This window comes from Pholcus phalangioides, unplaced genomic scaffold (assembly GCF_987345545.1).
Source record: "Pholcus phalangioides strain wild (caught in Gottingen) unplaced genomic scaffold, Ppha-v1.0 ptg000011l_1, whole genome shotgun sequence".
Lineage (NCBI taxonomy): Eukaryota > Metazoa > Arthropoda > Arachnida > Araneae > Pholcidae > Pholcus > Pholcus phalangioides.
In genome coordinates, this window is record NW_028301604.1 from 28,774,247 (window position 1) to 28,791,431 (window position 17,185).

At 36.4% G+C, this 17,185-nt stretch overlaps 1 protein-coding gene across 3 annotated transcripts in view; it reads left to right on the forward strand.

The window, feature by feature from the left end:
- The window catches only part of LOC149080312 (pancreatic lipase-related protein 2-like), a 189,826-nt gene extending 175,798 nt beyond the window's left edge, over positions 1–14,028 (forward strand). For all 3 annotated transcript variants that reach the window (XM_089239438.1, XM_089239436.1, XM_089239437.1), the window contains one exon: positions 13,837–14,028. In XM_089239438.1, the coding sequence (XP_089095564.1) occupies positions 13,837–13,957 (121 nt within the window). In that variant the 3' untranslated portion in view covers positions 13,958–14,028. The remainder of the gene's footprint in view (positions 1–13,836) is intronic.
- The last annotated feature ends 3,157 nt before the right edge of the window (positions 14,029–17,185 follow it).

Genomic DNA, 17,185 nt, shown 5'->3' on the forward strand with positions numbered 1-17,185 from the left:
AGCAAACTTGAGGAAAAAGAAAGGACCTGGGACGCTAATATAAGAAGCAAAAATGTAATCTATCACAAGTACAAGTACAAGTACAAATACAACGCCACAACAGGCAAATTGCCCAACGAGGTAGCTGACTTACCAACGAGGTACCAAATGGGTACCACGAGGGTTGGTCTTATCACAAGAACCAAATGTGCATTTCGGTGCTCTCAAATAGTAATTTTTCCGGAACAGTCGAGTGAACGCAAAGGAAATAATTCGGCTTCTCACTTGATCGGTCGCTGAAGCACCAGAAACGCCTTTGAAATAAATTTCTTAATAAAAATCGTCTCGTTATACATCATCTTTACAGGAAAAGTGTAAGTAATGATGACTCATGGATGAAAGTTGCTTTGTGAATTGAGTTATCTCTGGCATAATCATAAATGGTAAAATAATTCCGGAACATGAACATTTTCTTAAAAAGTGGGACGTATGGTCACTCAGATTTTCTCAGTAAACAGTGGTGCCGCTTCCTTCTAAGAACAAAATAGGGTGGTTTATCCCAAGGACCCTTGGGCTATAGCAGGGCCGTCTTAAGAGCATCGTGGGCCCCCGGGCCAAGTGATGTTTTTGAGGCCTCTATCTGAAAAATTCTCGAAAATTTCAACCACTTCTCATTTTTATGAGGCCCTCTCGTCTTGAGGCCCCCCCAGGCCGTTCCTGTCCTGGGTAGGGTACGGCCCGCTTGCCAGCATCCCACCAGGATCGTCTTTAGGAACGACAAATGAAGCTTTGCACCCGGGCGGCGAATAAGCTCGAGCCGCCCCTGAAGAAAACCATATAAATTACTTATAAGGCGCAGTGTTGAAGTAACCATTCAAACAGCGAACCATCTAAAAAAAATTACTATTTTTTCCCCTACCATGCTGGAAGACCGTGGCCGAGAATGCACTGTAAAATTTTTTGTACTAGATGCTGTTTGCAAATATGTATTCAAGCACGTAACAAATAGCTACCGAATGAATTTTGGACTAATGGTTCAACTGTTTCTAGTTTAAATCTTGGCTACACATGGGGCATTTATTTATACCTTCAGAATCTGTTTAAACTGTACGTGTCGGTCTTAGTGGTAATCTTTTGAATAAATTGAACATAGTTTAACGAGGTGGATTGGTGGGATGGTGCCGTTCACAAATTAAATCCTGCCTAAATCTTGTTCCAATATAATTTATGATGTTGATCTCTTCGTAACTCTTTAATCTGTAGGTCTAGATTACGACCAAAATTCAACACGTTTAAATGAATCAAATAATAAACACATAATCAGGTGTTTAGTTCCACCTGTCGAATGATTCGTACACATATCTGAACTTTAAAATGGTCAACAATGGCATTAATAATTTTTAGGTTACTCGCTTAATTCCTTGAATCAATGTCAATCTCATTGTGTTTGACTGATTCTTTTAATGATTATCAATGAATTATATAAATTGTAACAATTTATAAAATTCTGAAAACAGTTAACATTGAAGAAACTGAACTCAAAGTGAGTACAGTAATACTCCGACTTACGTCCCCGAGTTACGCGGATTTATGTGAGAAATGTATATTTCTAGAATTCGTGCATAATCCTAGGATTATTGCTAAAATGGAAGAGTCTATTAATTGATAATCAAATATTCAAGCACAAGCACCTCATTTCTCACAATGGACCAAAAAGTGTTATCTAAACATTCCTAAAATTCGTGACTCATTTGCGCAGATTTTAGGAAACTGTCTATTTTTTTTTTTACCAGACCAGATTTTCAAGGCAAGTTAAATTTTAATAAGTCATAGGAAAGTACTATGGTGGAACATTTATAGGAGCAAAAGACATGTTTATCCCACAAATTTCGGTCCCAATGAACTAATATTTATACATATGTTTGTATTTGTATATGTTACCGGCAAAGTATGAAATCCGGCATTCTATAGAATGCCTGGTCGTTTCAGGCAAAGTATGAAATTCTTCATCCATAAAACCAAACATTGACAAAATTTTCATTTTATAAGCCACAGGATGCTAAATGCGCAAAATAAAATAAGATATTTTCTTGTTGAATTATAAATTCTATTAGATTTCTGTTGAAAATGGGACATTTTTTTTCTCCAGAAGAATTTCCTTTTCGCTCTCATGAGAAGGAATCTGTTGAGGGGCGCTATAAAATATTACAATTTCGTTAAATTGAAATTTCACAGAATTTTCACATTTTTTTCCGGAAACGTTCTATCTAAACACTTTATTTGAACAAGCTTGCATCCGCCTCCCATTTACGTTCCCCAGAATTTAATGCGCCTGCTGTGTTACAATAATGTCATTGTTGTGTGTCATTACCTTGCATACCTTTCCATTATTATACGAGACCCCCCCCCCCCAATGGATAAACCATAACCAGTGTGAGTTATGGACATTCTGTATTGTATGATTTTAACCCCCATAAAATTCGTACAGTATTTCAGACAAATATCGTATTAACTTACTACAGTAGGTCCATATACTGTATTTGTTCTATAGTCTATAATTTCAAATAATGAAACATTCGCCTCCCGGAAAAAACTTCTTTCTAAAATTAGTCATTGATTAAGCAAATCTTTCGGTGCAATAATATTTATTATAATACTTATTGAGATGGTATTCATTATAATCCCCGTCATATAGGTTAAAAAAGCGTAAGAAATGCAAAGTGTGTATTATACGCCACAGTGCGTGTTACATGCAGAAAATATATATATAATAATTGTAAAATATGTATAATAATAATTTTTCAAAGATATGGAAATCTATTTTTCAATAGATGGATATTTATGTGAGTGAAATAATCGAACAAAAATGTGACCAAAAACCTTTCCCATTTCTTAACACTAGAAAGACGGGATGGGGTCTATATGGCCCCCATTGATTTTTTTGCAATTTTCGGATACCTTAATGTTTTAAATTGCGGTATATCATTTTTAAAACATAAATAGAGTTATAACACAAAAAATAAAGGGTGTGAAACCACTGACTTGTTAATATATTTTGTTTTTACCTATCACTGAAAGCATTCTGTGCAAATCACCTCTCTCGAAGCACATTTGCCGCACACTGGTTTTTTGCATTGCTTAGAAGAGATTGATGTGTTTTATTGTCTTTGCAGTTCCTTCTGCATTTCTGCCATTTTTTGTCTCCATCAATAGGTAGTTTGCATATTATCCCATTTTGAATTGCAGTTTTCAATTTGAAATACTCAGCACGGAGTTCTTCACATAACTGCAATATGTAATTTCGCCGAGTGACTTTTTCCCCATCACTTGTCTGTACAAACACCAAGCATTCATGGCTGACACATCCAAAATGTTAGAAAATACATGCATTGGCCAGCGACGACTTCCAGTCTAGGTCGTGTATAATCGCACCATTTGATCCACGATGTCGACTCCATATTTAGTTTCGTTATAGTAGGCAACTGTTTCTGGGGTCTTCTACGTTTTCGTTGAAAGTTACATCAGTATGAAGTGAACTCAGAGAACTAGAACATTTTTTATATTTTTTCCCTGATAAGGTGCCAGCTTGATATCAGTTCTAGTTTTGAAATACTGTCGACAAGTATAGATCCTGTTTTCCTGTTTTTGCAGTTGGAGGCACCTCACGACAGTCTTTTTGAAGGCTCCCAACCAAGCTTGTCGATTTCGATTCACATAATCTCAGTGGTGTTGAATAATTATCTGTTGTTATGTTTCAACCTTTTCTCTTAGATAAGGTTCGACTAATCGAATTTTAACATGCTCATGGACAAGTTGATTTGCTGCTCTGGTGTTATTCGCTCCAGTGTAAGTAAATCCATTTAGAATATGTTTGGAGTCAACGCTGGCAAGAAGCCAGAATTTTATCCCAAATTTATCTGGCTTACTTGGGGTATACTGTATAAATGGACATCTTGCTTTTGAGGGTAAAAGTTTTTCGCCCACAGTTAGATTGGACCCTGGTCTGTAGCAAGTCGCACTGTTTTCTATGAATGAATTCCATAGTGAAGATGCAAGAGGAAATTTGCCAGTTTTTAATCTTTCAGACCTTTCAGATTTCAGATAGAATCGCATGAATTTCAAAATTCCTTTGAAACCATCTCTTGTTTGAACGATCTCATCAAATAATGGTTTGGGAAAAATATGAGAGGAAACCCCAAACCGACGACCACAACAAAATCAGGAGAAACGTTTTTTGTACTATGTATACCTCTACGGTACATAATGGATATCGTTGCATTCAGTTCAGGCAAAGAAATTGACCAACAAGTTTCATTTAGGCGACGATGAGCTTCAGCTTCTGTACCTTCCTGTATATGTCGCATCATTTTATCGCTGAAAATAAGGCTCCAGAACTCAGAACACTTTCGTTCATGTTTTTTGACGCATAACGGCTTTGATTTTCTCAATATATTTTGCGATACTCGACGCGCTAAAGTTGAGGAAGGTTCTATGATTTTCCATATGCCCCCATCTGCTGCAGTTTCTACACCAGCGATAATAGATGAGATACTATTGGGCTCACGGATAGGAATCATTTGACTCTTGGATCGTTTCTGTGGCTTCAACGAGGTACGAGTAACTTTTCCCACGATTTTACGTTTCTTGTTCCTTAATGGCATTCTATTTTCACCAACTGAGGCACCGTTGAAGAAATAATTTTATTTTGATCTAACTCTTCGTCATCAGAACCGCTACTTGCTTCTCCACATTTCGGCATAGGGTAGATCTATGCTCTTCCGCACTTTCATCATCACTGCTTCCAGAGTTACTCTGATCTAATCTTTGCATATCCTGGAGTATTTCTTCTTCAGTAAATATACGTTTTCTCGTCATTTCTAACTAACTGTTTGAAAAGATCACATACATTCAAATTCTGTGCAATTTTAATTTGATGAAATTGTAATATTTTATACCGCCATTCAACAGGTTCTTTTTCACGAGAGCCAAAGGGAAACGTTTCCGCAAATAAATAACGAAAATTCTGTGGAATTTTGATTTGACGAAATTGTAATATTTTATACCGCCCCTCAACAGGTTCCTTTTCACGAGAGCCAAAGGGAAACGTTTCCGGAAATAAATAACGAAAATTCTGTGGAATTTTAATTTGACGAAATATTTTATACCATCCCTCCACAGGTCCCTTTTTACGAGATCCAAAACCAACTTCAGCCGACCACCACCATGGCGACGGTGGGGCTCACACCCGGGCCATCGCGATGCGAGTCCGTCACTGTGACCACTCGACCACCATAGCAAGATCCAAAGGGAAACGTTTCCGAGAAAAAAAGCCGAAAATTTTAATTTGACGAAACTGTAATATTTTATTCTTCCCATCAATAGATCTCTTTTCACGAAAGCTGAAGAGAAACCTTTCCGGGAAAAAAATGCTGAAAATTCTGCGGAATTTTAATTTGACGAAAACGTAATATTTTATACCCGCCCTCAACAGATAACTTTTCACGAGAGCCAAAGGGAACATTTCCGGAAATAAATAACGAAAATTCTATCGAATTTTAACTTCACGAAATATTTTATACCACCCCTCAACATGTCCTTTTCACGAGACCCAACGGGAAACGTTACAGAGAAAAATTGCATAACATTCTGTGGAATTTTCATTTGACGAAATTCTAATATTTTATACCGAGCTTCAACAGATCCCTTTTCACGAAAGCCAAAGGGAAACGTTTCCGGTAAAAAAATGCCGAAACTTCTGTGAAAATTTAATTTGACGAAATTGTAATACTTTATACCGCCCCTCAACAGGTTCCTTTTCACGAGAGCCAAAGGGAAACGTTTCCGGAAAAAATGCTGAAAATTCTGCGGAATTTTTATTTCACGAAATTGTAATATTTTATACCGCCCCTCAACACATCCTTTTCCACGACAGCCAAAGGGAAACGTTTCTGGAAATAATAACGATAATTCTATAGAATTTTAATTTGACGAAATTGTAATATTTTATTGCGCCCCTCAACAGGTCATTTTTCACGAGACACAAAGGGAAACGTTTCCGGGAAAAAATGCCGAATGTTCCGTAGAATTTCAATTTGACGAAATTGTAATATTTTATACCGGGCTTCAACAGATACCTTTTCACGAAGCGAAAGGGAAACGTTTCCGGAAAAAAATGCTGAAAATTCTGCAGAATTTTAATTTGACGAAATTGTAATATTTTATGCCGCCCCTCAACACATCCTTTTTCACGACAGCCAAAGGGAAACGTTTCCGGGAAAAAATGCCGAAAATTTAGAATAGAATTTATTTAGAATAGAATTTTAATTTGACGAAATTGTAATATTTTATGCCGCCCCTCAACACATCTTTTTTCACGACAGCCAAAGGGAAACGTTTCCGGAAATAAATAACAAAAATTCTGTGGAATTTTAATTTCACGAAATTGTAATATTTTATACCGCCCCTCAACAGGTCATTTTTCACGAGACACAAAGGGAAACGTTTCCGGGAAAAAATGCCGAATGTTCCGTGGAATTTTAATTTGACGAAATTGTAATATTTTATACCGGGCTTCAACAGATACCTTTTCACGAAGCCAAAGGGAAACGTTTCCGGAAAAAAATGCTGAAAATTCTGCAGATTTTTAATTTCACGAAAACGTAATATTTTATACGTTTACGGGAAAAAATGCCGAAAATTTAGAATAGAATTTATTTAGAGTAGAATTTTAATTTGACGAAATTGTAATATTTTATGCCGCCCCTCAACACATCCTTTTTCATGACAGCCAATGGGAAACGTTTCCGGAAAAAAATGCTGAAAATTCTGCAGATTTTTAATTTGACGAAAACGTAATATTTTATACGTTTCCGGGAAAAAATGCCGAAAATTTAGAATAGAATTTATTTAGAATAGGATTTTAATTTGACGAAATTGTAATATTTTATGCCGCCCCTCAACACATCCTTTTTCACGACAGTCAAAGGGAAACGTTTACGGGAAAAAATGCCGAAAATTTAGAATAGAATTTATTTAGAATAGAATTTTAATTTGACGAAATTGTAACATTTTATTCCGCCCCTCAACAGATCCCTTTTCACGAGAGCCGAAGCGAAAAGTTTCCGGAAATAAACAACGAAAATTCTGTGGAATTTTAATTTGACGAAATATTTTATATCACCCCTCAACAGGTCCCTTTTCACGAGACATAAAGGGAAACGTTACAGGGAAAAAAATGCCGAAAATTCTGTGAAAATTTAAGTTGACGAAATTCTAATATTTTATACCGCCCCTCAACAGGTTCCTTTTCACGAGAGCCGAAGGGAAACGTTTCCGGGAAAGAAATGCCGAAAATTCTGTGAAAATTTAATTTGACGAAATTGTAATATGTTACACCGCCATTCAACACATCCTTTTTCACAAGAGCCAAAGGGAAACGGTTTTGGAAATAAAAAAAGAAAATTCTGTGGAATTTTAATTTGACGAAATTTTAATATTTTATACCGCCCTCAACATATCCTTTTTCACGACGGCCGAAGAGAAACGTTTCCAGGAAAAATGCCGAAAATTCTGTGAAAATTGAATTTGACGAAATTGTACTATTTTATACCGCCTCTCAACAGGTTCCTTTTCACGAGAGCCAAAGAGAAACGTTTCCGGAAAAATTGGCGCAAATTCTGTGGAATTTTTATTTGATGAAATTGTAATATTTCATACCGCCCTTCAACAGATCCCTTTTCACGAGAGCCAAAGGGAAACGTTTCCGGGAAAAAATGCCGAAAATTCTGTGAAATTTTAATTTAACGAAATTGTAATATTTTATATAGCGCGCCTCAACAAATTCCATCTCACGAGAGCGAAAAGGAAATTTTTCTGGAGAAAAAAAATGTGCCATAAAACAGAAATGTATTAGAAGGTATAATTCAACAAGAATCTCTTATTTTATTTGGCGCATTTGGCATCCCCAAATCCGATTGTGTCTATTCGAATTTTCTTTAAATACCCGGTCGTAATAATTTTAAGCCATGGCGATGCGATCGGTGGTGTTGATTTACTGTCGTTTACTAATTTATTTTTGAAGGCCCGAATGTATGTGCCTTCTTAGAAGTCTAAATCAGCCGTGGATTTCACTTTCTGAAAAAGTCTTGCTTCCTGAAATTTGAATCTATTGCCCTCTTGCCAGCAGTGAGCGGCGATGGTCAACTTTTCACATTCTTGATTTTTAACACAGCGAGCATGTTCATTTAATCTAGTTTTTATGAGTCTCCGTGTTTATCCTATGTAGCCAAGCGGGCAATCACCACATGGAATATAAGAAATGCCCCATTGTTTATTCTGTGGCAAACCCACATTATCTCTCCGTCCCGTAGTCTCAAACATAGGTACAGCTTCATATAACCTCGCTAAATTCCTTGTTCCCATTCTCTCGCCACTCACTAAATCAAATAATATCACAGTTAGAAATTCGTCAAGCTTCGCTCATATCATACGCACGTACAGTTGAACCCAAACAGCTTAACATGGTATCTTTTGACGTAATCTCAATGTTCACTAACATTCCCATAACTGGTAATATTCGATGAACGACGTCTTAAAACATAATTTCTCACAGCTTGAGAGAAGTTGAGGATATATGCAATCTCACATTCACATGTGTCTCACAAACAGCTTTCAGTTTTGATGATAGGTTTTACACCCAGACAGATGGCCTAGCAATGGGAAATCCCATCTCTTTTTGTGTGATATATATATATGGATGAGTTTGAACGGAAGCTATTGAACGTCGTGCCCTTTTCATTTTATAGGAGATATGTGGATGATACTTTTGTGATTTGGGACGGTTCCAAAGATGACTTTGAGCAATTGCTACTCATTATGAATGATATAGAACCTCATGTTCAATTCATAGCTGAATTTGAAACAAATAGTGAACTGCCTTTTTTGAACGTACTAGTAACTAAAAAATCAAATTTCCAAACCTCTGTCTATCGTGTAAGCCTTTCTCGGTCTCACTACCACCTCATTTTTGATCTTGCCATCCTATGCAACAGAAACTCTCAGTGTTTCGTACTCATGTTGCGAGAGCATTTAACATCTGCTCAGATCGAAACACATTAGACCGTGAACTTGAAACCATCAGAGCAATTGCTAAAGACAGGGTGTTCAACACCAAGATTGTTGACGAAATGAGTAGAAAATTTGTGAAACCAGCAAGAGAAACCACTTTGGAAAATATTACTGAGAAGCCACTCAATTAAGGTGTAGTTATGAATACGATACGATCCAATAGTCTCACTTAAGCAGTAATATATTTACAGGGAAGGGGGGTGGTAATCATGCCCAGGACGGGCATGTTTCGTAAACGTGTGGAAATTCCGTGTCATTTCTATCGTAAAAATAACATAATTATTAAACCATATTTTTTTTATTCTTGTTTATTTTTTTGTGCTTTTTCCACACATACCGCCATTGAAGTAAAAAATATATGATTGTCTAACCTTCCTATTTACAGTGTGCCGCCTTCCCAAATAGTATTGTCAAAAGTAGAGGTGGGAGGGAGTAGGCGTCCAGCACTAATTTCAGATTACTGAAGGTGTTGGAAAAAAGACAAAAGTTCAGTCCACATCCCCTAAAGAAGGGGGGGGGGTTATCTTCTTTAGAGGGCTATCTATGGAGGTTGTTGGTACAATGGTCAGGAAGAAACAAAAGAAAGGATGTTCTTTACGTGACTGGAGGTTGCTGCACCCTTCCCAGCTGACCACAAAGAATATTTCAATAGCTCAATTTCGGCTCTCTTTGAAAATAAAAAGACAGAATATCTACTGATTTTTTAACGACACCCGCCATAAGAGAAAGAATCTTCTGCAACAAATATGCTTTTATTGGAGCCGGTCGGGGCTTTGGTGAGAGTCGTTTGAGAGTGGCTATGGTCAGGGCCGCAACTAGGGGAGCAGGCGAGTCTCATGTCTCAGGCGCTAGAACCAAGGGGGCGCAAATTTCATTCTCAAACTTCAATATTACAATGGGGCGTCAAAATGCGCGCTTGCCTCGGGGGACCAAGCATCTAGTTGCGGCCCTGGCTATGGTTGACCATCTGGGGGGATAGAAACAGTGAGTAGTTAGCCTAATAAGGCCGAGAACTGACTGCGGCTATAATCGAATGGATGAATTCGATTACAATATGATTTTTTTAAACTTGTTTGAGAACTGAAATGGGATGAAGCTGGTCAATCCAGAACAACATCCGTTGGAGTCACTAATTGGAATATAAAGAAATCTTGGTACAGAATGGTAGACGGACTGGTCATGGTAGACGGTCAGCTCTCCGTGTACGTTTTCCTGAAAAAAGGGGGGGGGACAAATGTGGAGCTTGGCAGAATTGGCCACATTTTTATGAATTGTATACAGTATTACAAAACACTGCATTCGGTTATAAACGCAGGATTACCAACAAAACGGGAAAAAGCTCCTCTTCATTTTACACTTTCCTGACGAAAACAAAGTACCCAAATATAGCTACTCATTTCTGATAAGTTCAGGTTGTATTTTGTGAGAGTTTTCTTTAATGATAATTTATGAACAATTGCCACAATTCAATCTTAGGTAAATTGGAATCCTCTGCAATACTTGTATTCAATTAAGGCGTTAGACTCATATCTTTTTATAAGATACATCGATAAATTGAAAAAAGTTTGAGATAGTGCTCACTTAAGAAATTAAAGTAAAAAAGGAATATTTATTGTATTTTAGTTTCATTTTGGTTGCAAAACTACATGAAGTTGACTCACATCCTGGTCTTAATACGGGGACAATAATCAAATCGTGTTTTCTCTACAATCTTTATATTAACAAATTGTTGCGTAACAAACTTGACAAGTGAACAGTTTACATTTTACATTTGCAGATTGAACTATTTCTGTAGATCGGAGATAATTGGCACCATGTGCCAAAAGGGAAATTTTGCAAGAAAGCCGTTTAAAGTGTTTTTAAAGTGAGAATATCTGTTGTTATTTATTGAAATAGGACTTGATGTTTTATACCTGTGTATAGTGTAACGACAATACAGCAAATTAATGGTGTTATCTCAATATTGACGAAAATGGACATAGTGCCTTTTACACAGTATTTTAATTGTTATGTTATATTAATCCCCTTATTTCATGGAACGAGCATCGCGTTGTGTACGTTTTGAAAAACGTGACTTTAGAGACTGGTGGTGCTTACACTGAGAGATATGCCACGCCTATGTTCATTTTCGTTTCGAAAAGCACAATTTTCAAGAGATTGGCCTATTGAATCACATGATATTCAACTGTCAATCAACCGAGCAGCATTTTTAAAACTGACAAGCATTTGACAGTCATTACTGAGCATTTAGCAAATATTTCCGAAATTAAAAATAACTATTTTACAAATTTTATATCAGAAATGTGCGGTGGATGCGGGGCCTTATGTTAAGTGCATAAACAAAATGTCATTATATTGATGGTTTTTTCCGATACAGTGACACATACGTTTAATGTGGCGATTATTCAAGAAATGCGGTACTGTATTAAACTACATGGTCCGCAATAAAAAAATATACGCAATGAAATATAGAAACAAAAGACCACAATAAAATAGATATTAATTATTGCTCATTTCGTTTTTAATTCTAATAAAAAAAATTAATTACCACTCAGTAAATCCCATATAAATTCGTATTTAGAATCAGTTTAATACAATAAATTTGATTATTCCGACCTGTAGAATTGAAATTTTGGAAAATTGTGTGGAAACTTATGAACATTCGAAGTTTTGGAAACCATGAAGTTTCATTATGCATTTTTTGTCACTGATTTTAAACGTGGCTCATTTTTGAGTACCATGTAAAAAATTTTCACAAAAATTGATTTCGGTATAACAGGAGAAACTATAAAAAATATGTATTATTCTAACCTTTTACATACTAAATTAACTTTTCAAAGAATGTTTTACATTATCGTTGTATGTATTATTATATTTTTTTATTATGTCACTTTCAATATAAAAGTAGCATAGGGAAAAGAACCAAAAGCAATTTAATTAATAAGAATTTCCTTGTTTCTAAGTATTTACTGAGATATTTGAATTCGAAAATCGGAGGAAAGTTGGGAAAAAAAGCAGCAAAAACTAACGGAAAACGCTTCTTTTCCAACTTTTCTCCGATTTTGGAATTCAGATATCTCTGCGAATATTGCACTTAGAAACGTGAAATTTCTTCGTTGGCATCAGAAGAGACAGGGCAACAACTTTTTAATTCGGTTTTTTGGCGCAGGTTGTATAAGTAAATATATAAAGTAATAAAGATTAAAAAGTACAGATATAAAAAGTAAATTTTTTTTTAATAACTATACAATCCCTTGAAACATGAATGACGTAGCTGAAATTCCTGACTTCGCACATTTACATTCCGCAAGAATGACTCAAATATCTGTCCCCGTTTTCTTGCTATTCCCATTTTCAAAACCGTCAGGCGATTGTGGGACACTGTATATTCAAGTAATGCAAGCATTTAAATCACGTGAGCGCACAAGCCACTGGCGGGCCCCGTCTAGAATTTTAATCGGTCCATGAAAAAATTTCCAATAAGTATTTCATTATTTCAAAATACACTTGAGGACGTGCGGTTAAAGATAATATGTATAGACATTATGTAATGCATTACTGATTTTGTTGCTAGACCAAGTACGCAGAAAGTATGCACCATACATTCGAATTAAATTTATCAGTGTTTTTCATCGATGTGTAGATACCTGCGGGCCGGAGGTTGAGCATCTCCCCTCCCCCCGTTATATGGCAATCATTATGGATCGGAATAAAATACGAATACAGGACAGAAAAGTAAAATTTAAGTACCACTTTTTTGTCTTTTGTTTGTGCATGATTTATTAGTAATGACATGGGAGGGGTGGAAGAGGGGTAAAAAAGTTAGACTGCAATAAGAGGGGGCGACAGAATTTGTACAGCCCACAGGCGGAAAAAACATAAATACGGCCCTGCACTTAAGATCAAACCGATTCGCAAAAAGTTTAACCTTACAGCCATAGATGTGCCTATTAAAAACTTTTGTTTCAAACCCCCTAAAGATGCTTTACCACAGAATAAACAATGGGGCATTTATTATATTCCATGTGGTGATTGTCCGCTTGGCTACATAGGACAAACACGGAGACCCATAAAAACTAGATTAAATGAACATGCTCACTGTGTTAAAAATCAAGAATGTGAAAAGTTGACCGCTCACACACTGCTGGCAAGAAGCCATAGATTCAAATTTCAGGAAGCGAGAGTTTTTCACAAAGTGAAATCCACGGCCGATTTAGACTTTTACGAAGGCACGTACATCCGAGCCTTCAAAAATAAAAATTAGTAAACGACAGTAAAAATCAACACCACCGATCGCCTGACCTGACCTGAATTGAGACTGCGTCGCCAGCTCCACGGCACATATTTTTAGGCCGCTATTCCGGTTTTATCTATGGGCACCATTATCTACTCTGTACGAGTAGCCACGACGTTTGACTTGAACAGACGTATTGTTTTTTCGTTCCGCTGAGCAACCGAGATTGAAGATTTGGTACTCAATCCAAGTGGGAAACTCGGTCAGCTTGATACTCTTTTATCCTCTGAAAACGACATAGCGAGTCGAAATGCATTAGGAATTTTTGTGTATTTCTTGGTATTTGCCTTATTCGTTGACGTTGTTTTTAGTATTATTGTATAGTACAACATCGCTATTGCGTGAATAACTTACGAATTTTGATTGGAATGCTTTGCAGATGTATACACAAAAATGCATCACGATGGGCTGTTATACAGATTTCTTTTTAATTTTAGAGAAAAAGGAAAGTTCACTGGAGTTTTTTGTGCAAACCTGGAATCAGCAGTGCGTTCTGGAAAACAGACTGTGTTACCCCCGTGTGAAAAATGGCATAACACTCGAAATTTGATGTTTTAAAAACATGGCCGACTTCAACATCATTCATTACAATTCAGCATCTGGTTATTAAAATTACTTTCGTTCTTTCTGAACTACAGGTTTATTATACAGTAGTTTCTTTTTGAAAATTAGTACATTTTTCAATTTATGAACTGTCATTTCTAAGTACATAGATATTAAAGCTTAAAATCTTACATAAATATATGCATGCATACAAAATAATATGCTAGTATAAAAGATATTTTATTTCCAGGGTGAAAATTTATTACCGTAAGAAAAGATTTGAAAAATCACAATGACCTCGTTCGTTGACACTTCCATAGAGATATGTATATATATACAGGGTGATCAGCGAATAAGCCCTTATTTCAAAATTAAATATCTCTACAACAAAGATCAATAGAATTATGCGGTAAACGGTACGTTTATTAGCAAACTGTAAGAATGTTGTACAGAAATTTCGAAAATTTAGGGTTTTTTTTAATTTTTTAAAATTAAAAAAAAAAAAACTGGAGATTTTGGGGTTCCGAAAATCCTCATTTGTGTGAAGAGAAACCACTGCATTCGCCTAAACTACGGTATGCGCCATGTGTGCTGACAAATTGTTCCAAATTTGTAACGTAACATTCAGTAGTAATCGTTTCTCGCACGAAGAAGGGGCCGATAATGCCTCCGGCGCATACTGCAGCCCATGCAGTAACTTTAGGCGAATGCAGTGGTTTCTCTTCACACAAATGAGGATTTTCGGAACCCCAAAATCTCCAGTTTCTTTTTTTTTGAATTTTAAAAAATTTTAAAAAAAAACCTAAATTTTCGAAATTTCTGTACAACATTCTTACAGTTTTGCTAATAAACGTACCGTTTACCGCATAATTCTATTGATCTTTGTTGTAGAGATATTTAATTGATCACCCTGTATATATTGGATTAAGATAATGCGGCACAGGGGCAGTGCGACAGGTGCGATTGCACAGGGCATTAAATGATAAGGGGCGCCGAAACACGCTAGATATACATTATTAGAAAAATATTTTTAAGGTACGTATTTTTAAAAAATAACTGTATAAAATATACATGAAAAATGACCGAGGTGAGAAAAATAAATTGAAGGTTTGAAGTATATACAGTATAATATTACGGTTATTTTTCGAAAAGAAAGGAATCGATGGGCAGTGCACCTATATAGGCACTACGTACACTACATAGCGATTTTGGTCACATAAAAATACACACACACTTGAGCTCTTTTCTTTTCCCCTGCAGGAGATTTTGGAGGGAAGATAACCTTCTTTCTTTTTTGTTGTGCTGTAAAAAATAGAAAGAATGGAATAATCTCCCTGGGTCACCAGATTTTTCTGGTAACGAGAGCAAGTGTGTGGCATTAAAAGACAAAACGGAGACATTAATTTTCATGCTTCAGAAGATATAAATAAAAAAGTTGAAATAAATGTTATTGCATGGATATCCAACTCAAAAGTAGGTCCGGCTAATTACTTTATATTTAATTTTCCGGGCTTCGTATCTTCGTCTTTAAGTGAACTCAATTTTGTAAAATTATTGATGTGGTGGAAGACCCACTAAATTTCCGTATTTCTGCAGTAAAACGGGCAATTTTAACACTGATTTCTATGGGGATAATCCTTTGCCTGACCCTCAAAGTGATGCTGATGATGATTATGGCGTCTATTCAAAAAGCCTCATTACTGGGAGGATTGAAAAAAGTGACAAACCATTATAAAGGCAAATTATTATACATATATACTGGCAGCATTCAGGACATGACAAACTATTGTAAAGGCATATAGGAGAACCCGGGGTAGAACGGGGTACCAAGTTGAAAATAGGCTTTAAAAATACAAATGGGTTAGTTAAGAGAGCTACAAATGTTTCTACGAACACATTACAATTTAATAATCACAAAAATGCAGTGATGTAAGAAAACAAAAGAACGATATATTTTTTTTCAAAAACAAAAAATTATCTCATTTGCCCCGTTCTGCCTCGTACCCCGGTTGGTAAGGACAAGTAATTATAAAAATATATAAAATTAGTGGAAATGCAGGAAAATTAAGTTGCTCTATATTTATTTAGTTTTAAGTGACTAGAAAGGTTTAACTACAGTTTTCATTGATTGTGTCCGTTTCTTAAGTGTATTCACAAAATGCACACACTAGGACAGCCTCATCATCTTCGCTGTCTATTTCCACACAGGAATTGTGTGCCCATTTTTTTGCACATGGAACAAGTGACCCAACCTTCACACACAACTGACTTTTGAGTAAAATTCACCGCAATATAAACATTCACAGTCAGAACAATCCTCAGAATCACTCTCGTTAATTTTGGGTTTTTCCATTATTTTTCCTATCTTCAGGCAATATCCTTTGTTTTGTCAATTCTTAATTTTATTCTCTTTCTTAAATAGTTTTATCCTTGCGTGCGTGCGTGCGTGCGTGCGTGTGTGCGTGCGTGCGTGCGTGTGTGGCAAAGTAATGAAGAGGCCCTGTTGTCAGTTGCCATCCAAAGCACCCAGGAGTGACACAACTAGACTTATTGAATCGGACCTAGCTGACGTGTCATCATTAGAGTTGGTTGAAACCTCGCCAGCTTTATCATCCAACCTGATAGGAATGTTTTTTTCTAACTGGTGTGCGAGGCGGAAGGCAATTCCAATTATTCAGTTCCAGCTATGATCATCTCTTCACTTGAAGGCCTACCAAGTCCGATGTCAGTTGTGTCTACTGGGGGAAAATCGGCGTTGGTGAATATGGATAGGTCAGTTGTGTCCATAGTCCTGAAGCTTGGGAACCATTAATAGCAGTTTTCATTGTTGCGCTTTGGATAAAAGCTGATCCAAAGAGCGTTGAAATTTGAAAGAGAGTTACGACTTTCCCTGTGTTGCTTCGTAGCCATTTTTGAAGCTCATCGCTGTAATGAAGACTTAAAGGCTTCATAAAAGAAACAACAAGTGGCTGAAGTCTGTGAGAGCAATGTGGTGGTAGACATAGCAACGAAACGCCACTCTTTCTCGCGTAGTCTATAACCTCAAGGTTCTTGGTATGTGTTGAGTGGCTATCTAATATAAGAAGAACCGGAAAGTCTTTTGATACCTTAGAAAATTCCACAAATTTTCGAAACCATACAAGAAATAACTCAGCAGTCATCCATCCAGTGCTGTGCGCCTTAGCCCAACCTCCTGGTCGCAATCCTAACTCAAATTGTTTCTGCTTCTTCTTTCGAGGTAAA